We start from the raw sequence: 17,507 nt of genomic DNA, 5'->3' as shown, positions 1-17,507 counted from the left end.
GCGGGCTACAGCCCATAGGGTTGCAGAAAGAGTCAGACATGAGTTAGCAACTAAACAATTCATTGTGGCTTTGGATCATCACTATTGACCGATGCTAAAGCTGAGGCTGCAGTATTTTGGCCATCTGATGCTAACAGACAACTCATTGGAAAGGTCCTTGATGCTGGGAAAGATTGAGGGTAGAAGGAGAAGAGGGCGTCAGAGGATGAGGTGGCTGGACGGCATCAGCAATGCAATGAACATGAACGTGGGCATACTCTGGGAGATGGTGAGGGACAGGGAGGCGGGCCTGCTGCAGTCCATGGGGTCACGAAGAGTCGGACACAACTAGGCAACTGAACAACAACGATGGATCATCACTGATGAACATTTACATAGCTTCATTCTGCTCGTTTAGAAATGTGTGATTACCTGCAACGTACCCAACATTGTGAACGTTGGAAAATATGGAACAAATTCCCTTCCTCACTAGGAATTTAGTATCCAGTTGTAGTGACATGACCTTAGGCGCAAACACTGGGAAACAATTTAAATGGATGGGAATATATTATACAAACTGTAATTTACCTACTTTTATGTTTTTTCCTTCCTGCTTCCTCACTCTGCTCACTCAGCTCTTACTCTTTCCATTCTTGAATTTTAAAAAAGGGAGAGGTTTCTTTTTTCTTAAAACTCTCTCCCTGCCCCACCTACGTTTACTTTCTTTTTTATCTTGAAAATGTCATCTGTGGTAGTTGATTCATAAAGTGCTGTGTAGGCTTTTTACATATACTGAGAGCTGTCTCTCTTCATTTATTAATTCAGTACATGCTGTGAGCAGCCCTGTGCCAAGGCACTAGGAATGCAACAGTAAATGAGCCATGGTCCAGAAACCCTTTCTGTCTAATTGGGCAAGTAGGGGAAGATAAATAGGTATATTCAAAAGAGTGCGGTAGGTACTCTGACCTAGTAAACACAGGTGGTACAGGAAGTCCTGGCAGTTTGGCAAATAATTGGTGAATAGGCTACAAAATCCAGTCTGGGATGCGGGGGACAGGGCAGGATTAGAGAAGGTGTCCTGAAGTGCTAGTTTCTTAGTTTACACCTAAAGAACAAGTAAGAGTTAGCAGACAAGGGGAAGAAGAAAGACTTTTAAAAAAACTGTTATTGCGGGACTTCCCTGGTGGTCCAGTGGTTAAGACTCCCTGCTCCCAGAGCAGGAGGCCCAGGTTCAGTCCCTGGTGGGGAAACTAGATTCCACAAGCTCCAGGTATTAATAAGACCCGGCACAGCCAAATAAATAAATCTTTTTTAAAAACTGTTATTTAAACTGTTACTGTAGTGTGTATAATATACATTTGGTAATATGCACAAACCCAAATAATTTTAATATACATATACACACCCTTGTAATCACCACCCAAATAAAAGTATAGAACATTTCTAGCACCTCTGAGGGCACCCTTGTGGCCTCTCCCAGTCTGAACTCCTTTCCACTAGATAACCATTATTTTAATTTCTATTACAATCGATTGACTTTTTTCTGTTCCTGATAACATAAATGTAATCATACAGTATTTATACTTTTGTCTTTGGCTTTTCTTTCTTTCCATTTACATCTGTAAAATTCATCCATGAGGTGTGAAATAATCTTGTACATGTTTTTTAATGGTCAAATGAGTTCATCTCTCTTAGAAGATACACACTTAGCAGAAGTTGAATTGCTGTGTCATAGGGTGTGTGTGCTAAGTCGCTCAGTCGTGTCCAACTCCTTGCAACCCCATGGACTATAGCGCAGCAGGCCTCCCTGTCTATAGAATTCTCCAGGCAAGAACACTGGAGTGGATTGCTATTGTCTTCTCCAGAGGTGTCATAAGGTAGGTGGATATTTTTCAAAGGATTTTACCAACTTAGACTCCCATCAGCAATGTATGAGAGTTCCAGTTGCACCACTGTCTTGCTAACTTATTATCGTTCCTTTTAATTTTAGGTATTCTGTCGGGTATATAGTGCTGTCTCATTGTGGTTTTAATTTGTTTCCCTGTGGAATTTTTATGTTGAATATCTGTTCATAAACTTATTGGCCAGTTCGAAATTCTCACTCGAGAAGTGCCTGTTCAATGAATATTCAGGGTTGATTTCCCTTAGGATAGACTGGTTCGATCTCCTTGCGGTCTAAGGGACTCTCAAGAGTCTTCTCCAGCACCACTGTTATTTTATTGTATGTTGTTTTTCTATGAAAGACATTGCAGGCAAAAGAAATATTTAGAGCATGGGGCTGCTTGGAGTATAGGAGCAAGGTGGGAAGGAGGTGTAGAGAGCTAATGTCATCACTGCTTTGCAAAGAAACTTAGAGAAGCTAAACAACTGCCCAAGTAAGTGGCAGAGCCAGGATTTGAATGCAGGCTCCCATGTCTGTGCCTTTTTTTTTTCCCCAGCTTTATTGAAGTATAATTGACAACATGTTAATGTATTCAGAATGTCACAATGTGATGAATGATAAGAGTGTATACATTGTGAAAGGATTCTCACCAAGTTAATTAACACATCCATTACCTCACATGTTTACCTTTTTTTTTTCTTTTCAATGTTTGTTCTCTTAACCACTGTGATATACCTTCTGTATCAGTCATAAGATCTTAGGGGGAAAGAAACCTTAGCAATTATCTGTTCTGATCTTTTCAAGTTTTTTCTTTTTGAAAGACAATTAAAATATTTTTGTTTTATCATGGTAAAATGTACATAACGTAAAAGTTGCCATCTTAACCATTTTTAAGTGTACAGTTCAGTGGCATTAAGTATATCACATTGTTATACAACCATCACCACTATCCATTTCTACAAAATTTTTTTTCGTTTTTTTTTTTTTTAGAAATAATTGACATACAATCACTGTATAAGTTTAACGCATACAGCATGGTGGTTTAATTTACATATATTGTGAAATGACTACCACAATAGGTTCAGCTAACCTTCACCCTCTCTTATTGATACAATAAAAAGAATAAAGGAAAAAATTCTCCTTGTGAAAAGAACTCTTAGGATTTACTCTCAACAGTTTTGCTGTATATCATCACAACAGTTAGCTGTATTCATTATGTTATCCATTACATCCCTAGTATGTATTTTATCTTTCTAGAAGTTTGTGGCTTTTGTCTCCAGAACTTTTTAATCATATCATATTAAAACTCTACTAACGCATATATATGGAATTTAGAAAGATGGTAACAATAACCCTGTGTACGAGACAGCAAAAGAGACACTGATGTATAGATCAGTCTTGTGGACTCTGTGGGAGAGGGAGAGGGTGGGGAGATTTGGGAGAATGGCATTGAAACATGTGTAATATCATGTATGAGACGAGTCGCCAGTCCAGGTTCGATGCACGATGCTGGATGCTTGGGGCTGGTGCACTGGGACAGCCCAGAGGGAGGGTATGGGGAGGGAGGAGGGAGGAGGGTTCAGGATGGGGAGCACGGGTATACCTGTGGCAGATTCATTTCGATGTTGGGCAAAACTAATACAATATTGTAAAGTTTAAAAATAAAATAAAATAAAAACTATTTCACATGAAAAAATAAATAAATAAATAAATAAAACTCTGTACCTGTTAAATAATTCCCCAACCTCCTCGCCCCACAGCCCTGGTAACCACCATTGTTGTTCAATTGCTCAGTCGTGTCTGATTCTTTGAGAACCCATGGACTGCAGCACGCCAGGCTTCCCTGTCCTTCACTGTCTCTCAGAGTTTGCTCAAACTCATGACCACTGAGTCAGTGATGCCATCCAACCATCTCATCCTCTTTCGCCCCCTTCTCCTCTTGCTCTCAATCTTTCCCAGCATCAGGGTCTTTTCCAGTGAGTCAGTTCTTTGCATCAGGTGCCTAAAGTATCAGAGCTTCACTTCAGCATCAGTCCTTCCAATGAATATTCAGGGTTGATTTCCCTTAGGATTGACTGGTTTGATCTCCTTGCAGTCCAAGGGACTCTCAAGAGTCTTCTCCAGCACCACAGTTTGTAAGCATCATTTTTTCAGCACTCAGCCTTCTTTATGGTCCAGCTCTCACATCTGCACATGACTACCAGAGAAACCATAACTTTGACTATATAGAGCTTTGTCAACAAAGTGATTTCTCTGCTTTGCAATATGCTGTTTAGGTTTGTCATAGCTTTTCTTCCAAGAAGCGGGCGTCTTAATTTCCTGGCTGCAGTCACTGTCCTCAGTGATTTTGGAGCCCAAGAAAATAAAGTCTGTCACTGTTTGCATTTTTCCCCCCATCTATTTGCCATGAAGCGATGTGATCGGATGCCATGATTTTTGTTTTTGAATGTTCAGTTTTAAGCCAACTTCTTCACTGTCCTCTTGCACCTTCATCAAGAAGCTCTTTAGTTCCTTTTTGCTTTTTGTCATTAGGGTGGTGTCATCTGCCTCCCTGGGTTACTGATATTTCTCCCAGCAGTCTTGATTCCAGCTTTTGTGAGTCATCCAGCCTGGCATTTCACATGATACACTCTCAATATAAGTTAAATAAGCAGGGTGACAGTATACAGCCTTGACATACTCCTTTCCCAATTTTGAACCAGTCCGTTGTTCCATGTCCAGGTCTAACTGATGCTTCTTGACCTGAATACAGGCTTCAGGAGACAGGCAAGATGGTCTGAGATTCCCATCTCTTCAAGAATTTTCCACAATTTATCATGATCCACACAGTCAAAGGCTTTAACATAGTCATTGAAGCAGATGTTTTTCTGGAATTTCCTTGTTTTGTCTATGATCCCATGGATGTTGGAAATTTGATCTTTGGTTCCTCTGCCTTTTCTAAACCCAGCTTGTACGTCTGGAAGATCTCGGTTCACATACTGCTGAAACCTAGCTTGAAGGATTTTGAGCATTAGCTTGCTAGCATGTGAAATGAGTGCAACTGTGGTAGTTTGAACATTCTTTGGCATTGCCCTTCGTTGGGATTGGAATGAAAACTGACCTTTCCCAGTCCTGTAGTTATTGCTGAGTTTTCCAAATTTTCTGGCATATTGAGTGTAGCACTTTAAGAACATCATCTTTTAGCATTTGAAATAACCATTGATATAGTTTGTTAAATAAACTGTCCTAGGTACCTTGTATAAGAAGAATCAAAAAATATTTGTAGTTTTGCTTTTGTTCACCTAGCATAATGTCTGCAAGGATTGTCGATATTGTGGCATTTGTTTTTCTTTTCTTCTCTTACGTCCTTCCCTCTTTTCTTTTTTATTAATAGCTGTTTGAATGGGAGTGAATAGGAAAAGGAGTACATCAAGGCTGTATATTGTCACCCTGCTTATTTAACTTATATGCAGAGTACATCATGAGAAACGCTAGGCTGGAAGAACCACAAGCTGGAATCAAGATTGCCGGGAGAAATATCAATAACCTCAGATATGCAGATGACACCACCCTTACGGTAGAAAGTGAAGAAGAACTAAAGAGACTCTTGATGAAAGTAAAAAAGGAGAGTGAAAAAGTTGGCTTAAAGCTCAACATTCAGAAAACTAAGATCATGGCATGCAGTCTCATCACTTCATGGCAAATAGATAGGGAAACAGTGGAAACAGTGGCTGACTTTATTTTTTTGGGCTCCAAAATCACTGCAGATGGTGATTGCAGCCATGAAATTAAAAGACGCTTACTCCTTGGAAGGAAAGTTATGACCAATCTAGACAGCATATTAAAAAGCAGAGACATTATTTTGTCAACAAAGGTCCATCTAGTCAAGGCTATGATTTTTCCAGTGGTCATGTATGGATGTGAGAGTTGGCCTATAAAGAAAGCTGAGCGCAGAAGAATTGATGCTTTTGAGCTGTGGTGTTGGAGAAGACTCTTGAGAATGCCTTGGACTGCAAGGAGATCCAACCAGTCCATCCTAAAGGAGATCAGTCCTGGGTGTTCGTTGGAGGGACTGATGTTGAAACTGAAACTCCAGTACCTTGGCCACCTGATGAGAAGAGATGACTCATTTGAAAAGACCCTGATGCTGGGAAAGATTGAGGGCAGGAGGAGAAGGGGACGACAGAGGATGAGATGGTTGGATGGCATCACGGACACAGTGGACATAGGTTTGGATGGACTCCAGGAGTTGGTGATGGACAGGGAGGCCTGGCGTGCTGGGGTTCATGGGGTCGCAAAGAGTTGGACACAACTGAGTGACTGAACTGAACTGAATGGGAGTGAAGTATTTTGATTACATTTCTCTAATGATTAGTGATATTAAGCATCTTTTCATGTGCTTATTGACACATCTTCTTTGCAGAATGTCTACTCATTTTTTACTCTGATTTTCTTGTTGTTTAATTTTAGGAGTTTTGTGTGTATTGTAGATGTTAATTCTTTATCAGATAGATAGGTGATTTTCCCATTCTGTGAGTTGCCTTTTGATGTGAGTTGTCTATTAATGTCCTTTGATGCACAAACTTTTAAAATTTTGAAGAAGCTCAATTGGTCTATTTTTAATTTTGTTGCCTGTGCTTTTGGTGTCATATCCAATAAGTCATTGCCAAGTCCAATTCAATGAAGCTTTTCCTGTATGTTTTCTTCTGAGTTTTTTTTTTTTTTTCCACTTTAGGTCTTACAGTTAGATCTTTGATTCATTTTGAGTTTATTTTTGGATATGGTTTTAGGTAAGAATTCAAATTCATTCTTTCACATTTAAATATCCAGTTTTCTCAACACCATTTGTTGAAATGACTGCCCTTTCCCTATTGAATAGTCTTTGCATCCTTGTCGAAAATCATTTGGCCATATCTGCGAAGATCTCTAGACTCTGTCTTCTCTTGGTCTGTATGTTGTCTCTATGCCAGTACCACATTGTTTTGAAGCTTTGTAGTTAAGTTTGAAATTAGAAAGTTTGAGTCTTCCAGCTTTGTTCTTTTTCAAGATTGTTTTGGCTATTTGAGCTTCCTTGAGCTTCCATATGAATTTTAGGATGGATTTTCTATTTCTGCAAAAAAATCATTGAAATTTTGATAGGAGTTGCATTAAATCTGTAGATCAATATAGTATTTGTATCTTAACAATATTAAGTGTTCCAGTCTGTGAACATGGGGTGTCTGTGTGTTTATTTATATCTTCTTTAATTTCTTTCAACAGTGTTTTGTAGTTTTCATTGTACAAGCTTTTCGCCTCTTTCAGCTCAGTTCAGTTCAGTCGCTCAGTCGTGTCTGACTCTTTGTGACCCCACAAATCGCAGCACACCAGGCTTCCCTGTCCATCACCAACTCCCGGAGTTCACTCAAACTCACGTCCCTCGAGTCGGTGATGCCATCCAGCCATCTCATCCTCTGTCGTCCCCTTTTCCTCCTGCCCCCAATCCCTCCCAGCATCAGAGTCTTTTCCAATGAGTCAACTTTTCGCATGAGGTGGCCAAAGTACTGAAGTTTCAGCTTTAGCATCATTCCTTCCAAAGAAATCCCAGGGCTGATCTCCTTTAGAATGGACTGGTTGGATCTCCTTGCAGTCCAAGGGACTCTCAAGAGTCTTCTCCAACACCACAGTTCAAAAGCATCAATTCTTCGGCACTCAGCTTTCTTCACAGTCCAACTCTCACATCCATACATGACCACAGGAAAAACCATAGCCTTGACTAGACGGACCTTTGTTGGCAAAGTAATATCTCTGCTTTTGAATATGCTATCTAGGTTGGTCATAACTTCACCTCTTTAGTTAATTCCTAAATTTGTATTCTTTTTGATGCTGTTGTAAATGAAATTGTTTCACGATTTCTTTTTCAGATTTTCATTCTTAGTGTACAGAAATAAAAATGATTTTTGTGTTTTTGTTTTGTATTGAAATTTACTGGGTTTTTTTCGTTCTGACAGTAGTGTGTGGAACCTTTGTATCTACATATGAGACTTTGTCATCTGCAGATAGTGATAAATTTACTTCTTCTTTTCCAGTTTTGGTGCTTTTTTTTTTTCTTGCTTAATTTCCCAGATAGAGTTTCTGATCCTGTGCTGAATTCAAGTGGCTGAAGTGGGCATCCTTTTTTGTTCTTTAAGCTTTCATTTTATAGATGTGGAAATATAGGCCCAGAGAGGGGCATTTACTCACCCAAAGTTACACAGCAAGTTCATAGCGAAGTAGGAACTGGTACCCAAATCTCAACTTCTGGTCCACTGTCCTTTCCTTTATATTTGTGTTGTTGTTTAGTCACTAAGTCGTGTCCAACTTTTTTGAGACCCCATGAACTATAGCTCACCAGGCTCCTCTGTCCATGGGATTTCCCAGTCAAAAATACTGGAGTGGGTTGCCATTTCCTTCTCCATGGAATCTTCCCAACCCAGGGATCAAACATCCATCTCCTGCATTGGCAGGCAGGTTCTTTACCACTGAGCCACCAGGGAAGCCTTTTCTTTATTTTGGGTTGCCAAAATTAGGGATTGCTTGTTATGGAAAGGAGGCAACATCAGTCTCTTATTTATTCTATGTTCACTTAGAATATTTTCATATCAGTTATTCATAATAAATAATAGTCTTGAGAAATTTTAGTATTATGGGGTTTTCTGCTATTTTGATGTCACTCTGATCCTTTTCATCTAATGTACGTAACTTAAATGTTTGCTTATGTTTCAGAATGTCATTATTTTTCTTTGTATTTCTTCAGCGCAGTTACAATTGGAACTGATATGTTGGAATTGGACTGCCATATCACAAAAGATGAGCAAGTTGTAGTGTCACATGATGAGAACCTAAAGAGATCAACAGGGATCAATGTAAACATCTCTGATCTCAAGTACTGTGTAAGTTAAATGCATGATAAACTAATAACTAATAGGTATTTTAATAAGATTTTTAAAAACACTAAGTGCCAGATAGCACTTCAGTAAATAAGAAAAAAAGTTAAAGATTAATGAATGTCAAAGGAAACTTAAAAAACTATTCTGACTTCCAGTGAGACTTTGTATTCATTACATACATTTGTGAAGACTTACTTTAATAAATATTTCAACGAAATTACCAAAGTCCTCAAATGTAAAGCTACTGAAGTTCAACTTGTTGCAAATATTCTACAATTTATTTGATTCAGATTATATATATGAACTAGTTTTAGTCTTTGGGAATAGGAAAAAACCCTTTAAAAATCTGATTTTAGTAGTTTATATGCTCATTATAGTAAACTGATAAATGGAAGAAAAACAAAGCTTAATTCTACCACCTGAAGAAAACTTCTGTCAACAGGAAGCTATCTTTGTATATACTCTGAATGTTTTTTACATGGTTGTGTTCTCATTGTGTATTATTTATATTGTATTTTTAAACACTTTAACATTATGGCATGACGTACATTTTTTTCCTTTTTTTTAATAGACTTTTATTCTTTAGAACAGTTATATCCGCACAAAACTAATCAGAATATGTAGAGATTTCCCAAATCCTTCCTGACCTAGCACAGGTACAGCCTCCCTCGACTATCAGCATCCTGCTCCATAGTGGCGCATTTGTTACACTGACACATCGTCACCACCCAGAGTTCATAGCTTGCATTAGGATTCACTCTCCATGTTGCATATTCTGCAGGCGTTGATATGACATACATGAAAATAACTTGTATCCACTAATATAATGTTATACAGCATAGTTTCCCTGTCCTAAAAATTCTCTGTGCTCTAGCTATTCATCCTTCCTGCTCCTCAGCCCCTGACAATGACTGGTCTTTTTATTGTCTCCATAGTTTTGTTTTTTCCAAAGTATCATATAGTTGGAATCATACAGTATTTAGCCTTTTCAGATTCTATGCTTATTTTTCATAAACATTTCAAATGACTGAAGTTATTATACTGAGTGGATATATTGTTATTTTTAACCATTCCAGTTTGTTGGGTATTTGAATTAGTTCTGCTTTCACCATTAGGAATAACATTGCCCTGAACATCTATTTATATGTATGTAAAGATAAAGTTTTGTAAAGATAAAATTTTCTGTATATTTCAAATTATTTCCTGGTACTTCGCTGGTGGTCCAGTGGTTAAGACTTCAGCTTCCAATGCAGAGAGTGTGGGTTCAATCCCTGATTGGAAAGCTGGCATCCTACATGCCTTGCAGCCAAAAAAACTAATATTGAACCGATATTGTAACAAATCAATAAAGACTTTAAAAATAGTCCACATTTAAAAAAAATTTTTTTTAATAAAAAATTTATTTCACCAAATTAGTTCTCAGGCTTCCCTGGCAGCTCAGAGAGTAAAGAATCTCCTATAATGCAGGAGACCTGGGTTTGATCCCGGATTGGGAAGATCCCCTGGAGAAGGAAATGGCAACCCACTCTAGTATACTTGCCTGGAGAATTCCATGGACAGAGGAGCCTGACAGGCTATAGTACATGGGGTTGCAGAGAGTCAGACATGACTGAGCGACTAATGCACACACACAAATTAACTTTCAGCAGGGAAATTATTGGATAAAAAATTAGGAATATTGTAGTTATGGGTTTTTTGGGCCATGTGACTTGTGAGATCCTAGTTCCCTGACCAGTGATTGAACCCAGGACCTCAAGGCAGAAACACAGAGTCCTAACCAGTGGGAGCACCAGGGAATCCCCGATAGTTTCTTAATATATATGGAAAGTTGCTGTTGCCAGCTTGGATTTTTAAAGTGTTTAGAAGACTTTTTCTATCTGATACTAAAAGAATTTCCATTTTGCCACACCCTTACCATTTGGGGCACTATAATTAAACAAAGAATTTCCTGATTTGCTATATTAAATTTTAATTAGCATTTCCTTATTAATGAGTTTGAAGATTTTTTTCTTTATGATTTTTTTTCCCTTTGAATTGTCTGTTGCTGATATTTTTCTACTGAGATCTTTGTGTATTTATTATTGACAAATGGTTTGTATCAGTACAGATTTCCTGTAGGTCACGAAAGTCAGTAATTATACGGTCAATTTGCTGCTGGGGCTATTCTGCTAAAGAGTTTACTATATAAACATTTGTAGATTTCATTTTTGTCTTTTTCAAAGAAGCAAATCTTTATGTCTTAATGTAAGATGCTAAAATACGTTTTATTTTTTGAGAGTTAACTTTTTTCAATCATATCTTTTAAAGGAACTCCCACCTTACCTTGGCAAACTGGATGTCTCATTTCAAAAAGGTAATAATTTACATTTGCAGACAAAATGCTTACACTAGCATATTCATTTATGAATATACTAAGTGTATTCATTTATGCTGAGAATTAGAAATACATGTGTAGTAATTTATGATAAGAAGTGTTAACTAAAAGTCTTCCCTCAAAGCTTGTTTGTACAGGCCTACAAATCTGAAATCTTGATGGATATCTAAACCTGAGATGATGTTGCCCAAAGATTTATTAATGACTCATTCTATCTAAATTTAGTTCATTTAAGTCTGAATATTAATTATGAGAAACTCATATATTATTAGGGATACTTTGCACTTCTAAAGCTTCAAATTCTAGAATATTACTATAACTTGTAGTAAATAATCCATCATAAATAAGAAGAATGAAAAGAAATTAAAGGGACCCCTTTCAGATCCTTGCCGATTCTGTAATTTTTTCATTCTATGTTATTTAGCTACTCCATATTTTGAATCAGTAAAAGAATTCCGTTAGTCGAATAAACCATCCATTTCCTAGTCATCTTCATTTTCTAATCAGCAACATAGTTGTTGTTTTTTTTTCTTTTGAGGGAACATTTCCCACAAAGAGACATGTCCCTTGGTCCAATGTGTTAGTTACATTAGGATGGAAAACACACCACCTCGAGTTACAGGTGCTGAGCTCCCTTCCCTTGACAATCCAACCTCATGTTTTGAGTTGATTCACATGTAACTCAGGAAAACTGCATGATTTCTTGTCATGGTCCTTGGTAAAGCTTGCATATAGTTGAAACCTTGGTTAAATGTCAAGGATCTTGTTGATACTAATTTTCAAGAAGACCTGTAACCACTCTGTGAGCTAAACTTAAAATTGGCCAGTATAATTTCTCCTTGATTGAGAAACCTTGTTGTTGCTGTTGTTCAGTCACTAAGTCATGTCCAACTCTTTGCAACCCCGTGAAGAAACCTTAGAGAGCCAAATAAAAATCAGAAACCTGTTTGCATGGGCTGTCTCTACAGAACGTTTCAATGTGATGTTTGTGGGGGGTTTTTTGACTTGGCCTTCCAAGTAAGTATCATTAAGCTTTTGCTGATTTGATGAAACACCTTTCATTCTTATAATTAGTAGGATTATAACTTGCAGAGCTGTTCAGTACTGGTGTCAGTTGTGGACTTGGAAAAGTTAAGAAAATTTCCTAAGTGAAGTTTTTCCCAAGTTTTCCGTTGTAGAGAGCAAAGCCAAAGCCTCACAAAGTTTATAAGATGCTTTAAGAAAAAAAAAAATTTGTTCCCCTGGTTTTATATATCCCAAATAAGTCATAAAACTTTTGAATGGGAAGAGACCTTTGAAATCATCTAACCCTGTCTCCTCTTGTTACAGAAAGTCAACTGAATCCTAAATGTGTAAATTTCCTTGATTAAGGTCATATAACAAGAAAATGACAGACCTGGGACTTGAAACTAGGTCTTCTCCTTACCAGGCCAGTGTTCAGCTATCTGTACTGCCCCTGTAGCTACAGAGTCTCTTCAAATCGCATGTTAGTAGCAATGCCATGTACTCTCAGATTTAATGATTAACAATAATTATCCTTCATTCATATTGTATTCAAGTAATATCATAATTAGCTTAAAGGCTGTGCCTCACACGTGAGGTTTTTTGTATTTGAAACAGACATATATGGTAGTGTAAAAACTTGACTCAGATTAGGCAGAAAGTTGTTCAGTTTTTTTCCTCTTCTGTTCCCCTGCTGGAACTGTTGTTTTCTTCAAGTACTGGAGGAAGGGAGAGAAAGCAAAAGGGAGAGAGGGAATCAACTCTCAGAGGAATACAGATTTTAGGCCTCTTGCTTTCTTTGTGGTTCACAACTTAAGTGAGGAAGAATTGAGTGTTTTCTTTTTAAAGGTGCTTTGATGTACCACAGGCTACATTAAAAAGTAAACTTAAAGAAGGAACATGAAAATGTGTTAACTAAAGGGTTTATTTTTATCTGTCATGCTTACTTGAAAATAACCTCTTTTCCATAAAAATTACATAGTTTGGATCTAGATTTGACTGTAGTGATCTGTTTGAAAGTTCTAGTATGCTCCAGAGCCATTTCATGTGTTCCATCCACCAGCACGTCCTATGGCACACTCTGAATGTAGTGTTCATGTTTTCATGTTATTTTCCTCTTTCCCTTTTGGTAGTATTGCCCCGCTAGTTATTCTCTGCCTGAACAATATTGGGTACACACTTCTTCCTCCAACTCTTTATTCTGTGCTGACTGAGTCATCTAATTTAAATATCTTCATATCACATTAGCACACATTCTCTTAGCACGTTTTCATTTCCTTGTTTCCCTCCCACTATTTGATTCAACATTATTCTTATTGTGTAATGTGTCATGTTGCTTTTCCAAAGTTAGTTTTGTCTGACCTTTTCCCAAGTTGAGCCTTGCGTACATCTTACTTAGGTGTGAATAGCTATTGTCTATGGTAATTCTTTCGACTGCAAAATTAATTTTTCCACATTGAATAAGCTAACAAAAATTTAGCTAGAATGGCGTTGCCTAAATATAGCTTTCTGTACTGATAGAAATGTCCTACATTTGTACTGTATGATACAATAGTCAATAGCCACATGTGACTGTTGAGTACTTGAAATGTGGTTAGTATACCCAAGTAACTGAATTTTAAATTTTATTTCATGTTATTTATTTATTTATTGCCACACCATGCAGCATGGGGGAATCTTAGTTCCCGAACCCACGCAACCTGTAATAAAACGGCAGAATTTTTAACCACTGGGCCACCAGGGAAGTTCCCTATTTCATCTTAATTTAAATAGCCCCATGTGGCCAGTGGCTGCCATATTGGACTGTACAAATAGTACATCACGTTCAGACTTTTTAAATTATAAGTAACAGAGACCAGTTTATAGGACCATATCCTAGAGAGGATCATAATTAAACATTATGGGATCCTTGGGCACATAAAAGGACTCTTTTGCTTTATTCCATTGTTCTGCTTCTCTTGGGTCTTCTTTTACTATAGATGGATTTGGGGCATGTGGCAGGAATGTGATCACTGACAACTATAAATTCACATCCTGCCTGTACTGTGACCCCTGCCTGTACTGTGACCTTACTTATGAAAGGTTCTAGAGAAAGGCACTGATTGGCTGGACTTGGATCATGTGTCCATCTTGAACTATTCATGTGGATAAAGGGACAGGCTGTTATGATTGGACAGGCTGTTATGATTGGGCAGACCTAGGTCATTTGCCTACTTGTGAGAGTGAGTGGGGAGAAGGCCTGTTTTTGACAACCCAATGAGAACAATTTAGAATGCAGCAGATGCAATTTTTCTAAGGAAGGAAGGTGGCTGGTTAGATAAAAACTATAGCTAAATTTTTGTATATTAACATAATTAATTTTTATAGTTCAGTTCTGTAGTCTAAGTCCAAACTCTTTGAGTTATCAGTACTAGAAATCCATCTGAAAATAGTTTAAGAGAAGTTTACAAGAATAATTTATTGTTTTCTCATAACTAAAAAGTCTAGAGGTTATATGCCTTCAAACATAAATGATTCCAGTAGCTCAAGCAATAAGTTGTCTGTGTCTTATTTCCATTTCTTTATTCCATTTTCATCATGTTAGCTTTGTTCTCAAGCACATCTTCTTCACATAAAAATGGACCTCTGATAAGTTCAAAAGTACAGGATCCGTTTTAGGCAACATCTCCTGTGGTCCATATTTTTATGCTTGAAAGGTTATGTGCTTTCTCTGTGTCTGGGAGACAAAGCCAAATGATTAACAGTCCCATCAGAATGAACCAGAGCCCCATCTGAATTATAAGGCATAGTAAAAAGGCAGTAAGAATAGAACACAGAATAGACAAATGATAACATATTTTTTCTTTTTTTTAATTTTCCCATTCCCATGCTGCTTTTCACACGAGCCTGTGTTTTAAAAAGTTTTAGAACTTAGACTCAAATTACTTTTTTTGATATGCTTGTTTGTTTTGGTTTGCTGTACAATAAGGAAATAAAGGATCTTTGACAATTTTGTTATTCACGCATTAGTGGAATTGGAGTTTCAGATGGAAGGGGAAATTTTATAATAGGTATATAGTATGTATAGTATATTATATAAGTAATTAGAGCAAATGGAACTAAGGAAAGAATAAAATAACCCTCAGAAAATAAAAAGAATGATTAAAAATCCTCTTCTAATTTTTTGTGACTCAGTTTTCTTTGAATAACTGCATTGATATAATTCTTCAACCCATTACTGAATTAGTATGCATTTCCCTTGCCTAACCATATTATTCACAGTCTGAAAAATTTACTGATGATATCATAGCAAAACTTTAGAAACAACCTCAGTTTCCAGTAGTAAGGTCTAGGGGAGGAAGAATTTTTTCTTCTATTCTTTTAGTTTCTCATCTAGACTCTGTAACAAAAAAGATTAACATGAGAAAAACAGAAGTTTACTAATGTGTATGTGTCATGGAGGAAACTCAGGGATGAATACTCAAAGGTATGGCTAGAACTTGAGTTTATATAGCATCTTAAACAAGCAAACAAAATCCAGTAAATTTTCAGAGAAGTGACAAGACAAAGGAAAAAAGGACTTTGAATGTCTAGGGTGGCAAATGGTGGGAGGGTAAATATGGGGGGTTGATGGAAGATAAAGACTAATCAGTAGTTTGTTATATCGAGTCCTTTGGTGCTGATAAGGGTCGAGGGTTGTTGCTTATTTTTTGCACAATTTAATCTTGTTTTTAGGCAGATGGAGGATGGGCATAGAGAACTTTTCTTGTATCTGCTTCTTCTCAATTGCCTCTGCTTCAGAAGATTCCTTATGCCAAAATGGCATATTTTGGAGTGACAGATTATGTTATCCTTCAAGGAGACTGGTTAAATTTTAAACCCTTAAATTTATTTAAAATAATAACTGCAGGATAGGATCTGTGGATTCTATCAATGTAAATATCATGGTTATGATATCATACTACAGTTTTGCTAAAGGTTACCATTGGGAAATCTGGGTAAACCCTGCATAAATCTCTATATTGTTTCTTAAAACTACATGTGAATCTACAGTTATCTCAAAAAGTATAATGGAAAACTTTTCATCGTAATCATAAATACAGTATACTAGCATTTATTTTTACTTATGTGAAAAGATCAAGTTAAAACCTGAAGGGACACTATATTATAACATCATTAGATTATGTATAGGGAAAAAAGAGGAGAGAAAGTACACCAAATGGTCTCAGTGGTTGTATCTAACTTGTTGGATTTCTAGATGATTTTTCTTTTCTTCTTTATACTTTGCATCATTTTGTAAATGTCCTGTTATGACTGCATACTCTTAACTTTTCTAATCATCAAAAAAGTGATCTTTTAAAAATACATTTAAAAATCTTGCTTTCTCAGCATGCCAATGTGAAGGAAAAGATAACCGAATTCCATTACTGAAGGAAGTTTTTGAGGCCTTTCCTAACACTCCCATTAACATCGATATCAAAGTCAACAACAATTTGCTGATTAAGAAGGTACTTAAGGCATTGCCTCCTCTGAGCGTGTTGCAATCCGATTTCACGAACTAAATACGGCTAGTGCAGGTGCCTGCATAGATTGATAATGTTCAAGGAAATGTGATACTCTAGGGACCAGCATTGTTTTAAATACTACCCTGGTAGAAGAGATCGCTCTACTGTAGGAAAGCCTGTTTTCAGAGTGACTTGTCATGTCTCAGTCACTGAGATAAGCGTGAGCTCCTGTGAACCCCCATGGCTGTGGCATTTATGTAATTAACTTCTTCCAGTTTCACTTGTTTCATTTGTACTTAGTTTATGTCCAGTTACTAAACAGTTGTATTCTATTAGATAAATCATATAATGGTAGATGTAATTTCTTGTACTTTATGAAATAATCTGAATTTAATGATCAGTTCTTTCAAAATTTTATACTATGCACCAGCAGATAGTTGTAATCCATTTTATAAGTAAAATCACGTAAGTGGATTTACAAAGAGTCACATGAATAAAATTTTGAATTTTCACATGTAGGTTTCGGAATTGGTGAAGCAGTACAGACGAGAACACATAACAGTGTGGGGTAACGCCAGCTATGAAATTGTAGAAAAGTGCTACAAAGAGGTAAGCTTCAAAAACAATACAGAATGAAAAAAAAAAAGATACAGAATGACCTGTCTTTGTTGTTGTTATATGTCTATAAAAGCTAAGTAATTATAGCCATAATTTTTTTAAAATATCTTATTTCATATAGCCTTGTTACAAAGACAGATAGTATTGGATGGAAGCAGCTAACCAGAAGTTTACTAATAGACATAATGAATTTATAGATAGTAGGTTTAGTAGATAATGGACCTTGCAATTAAGTTCACTATGATTGGACTGGCTCACAGAATTATTATTTTCACATGATAATA

General features: G+C 36.9%; 1 protein-coding gene across 2 annotated transcripts in view; it reads left to right on the top strand.

The window, feature by feature from the left end:
- Positions 1-17,507, top strand: part of GDPD1 (glycerophosphodiester phosphodiesterase domain containing 1) — a 51,037-nt gene that overhangs the window by 22,036 nt on the left and 11,494 nt on the right. The window contains exons 3-6 of one of the 2 annotated variants that reach the window (XM_086360610.1): positions 8,613-8,748; positions 11,053-11,098; positions 16,490-16,608; positions 17,125-17,214. In XM_086360610.1, the coding sequence (XP_086216736.1) occupies positions 8,613-8,748; positions 11,053-11,098; positions 16,490-16,608; positions 17,125-17,214 (391 nt within the window). The remainder of the gene's footprint in view (positions 1-8,612; positions 8,749-11,052; positions 11,099-16,489; positions 16,609-17,124; positions 17,215-17,507) is intronic. The other variant, XM_086360611.1, reaches the window with a different exon arrangement.

Source organism: Bos grunniens, chromosome 19 (genome assembly GCF_055505025.1).
Source record: "Bos grunniens cultivar Pamir isolate PY7600 chromosome 19, Bosgru_T2T1.0, whole genome shotgun sequence".
Taxonomy (NCBI): Eukaryota; Metazoa; Chordata; class Mammalia; order Artiodactyla; family Bovidae; genus Bos; species Bos grunniens.
The sequence above is the reverse complement of the archived record's forward strand: the minus strand, read 5'-3'. Positions and strand labels throughout refer to the sequence as shown.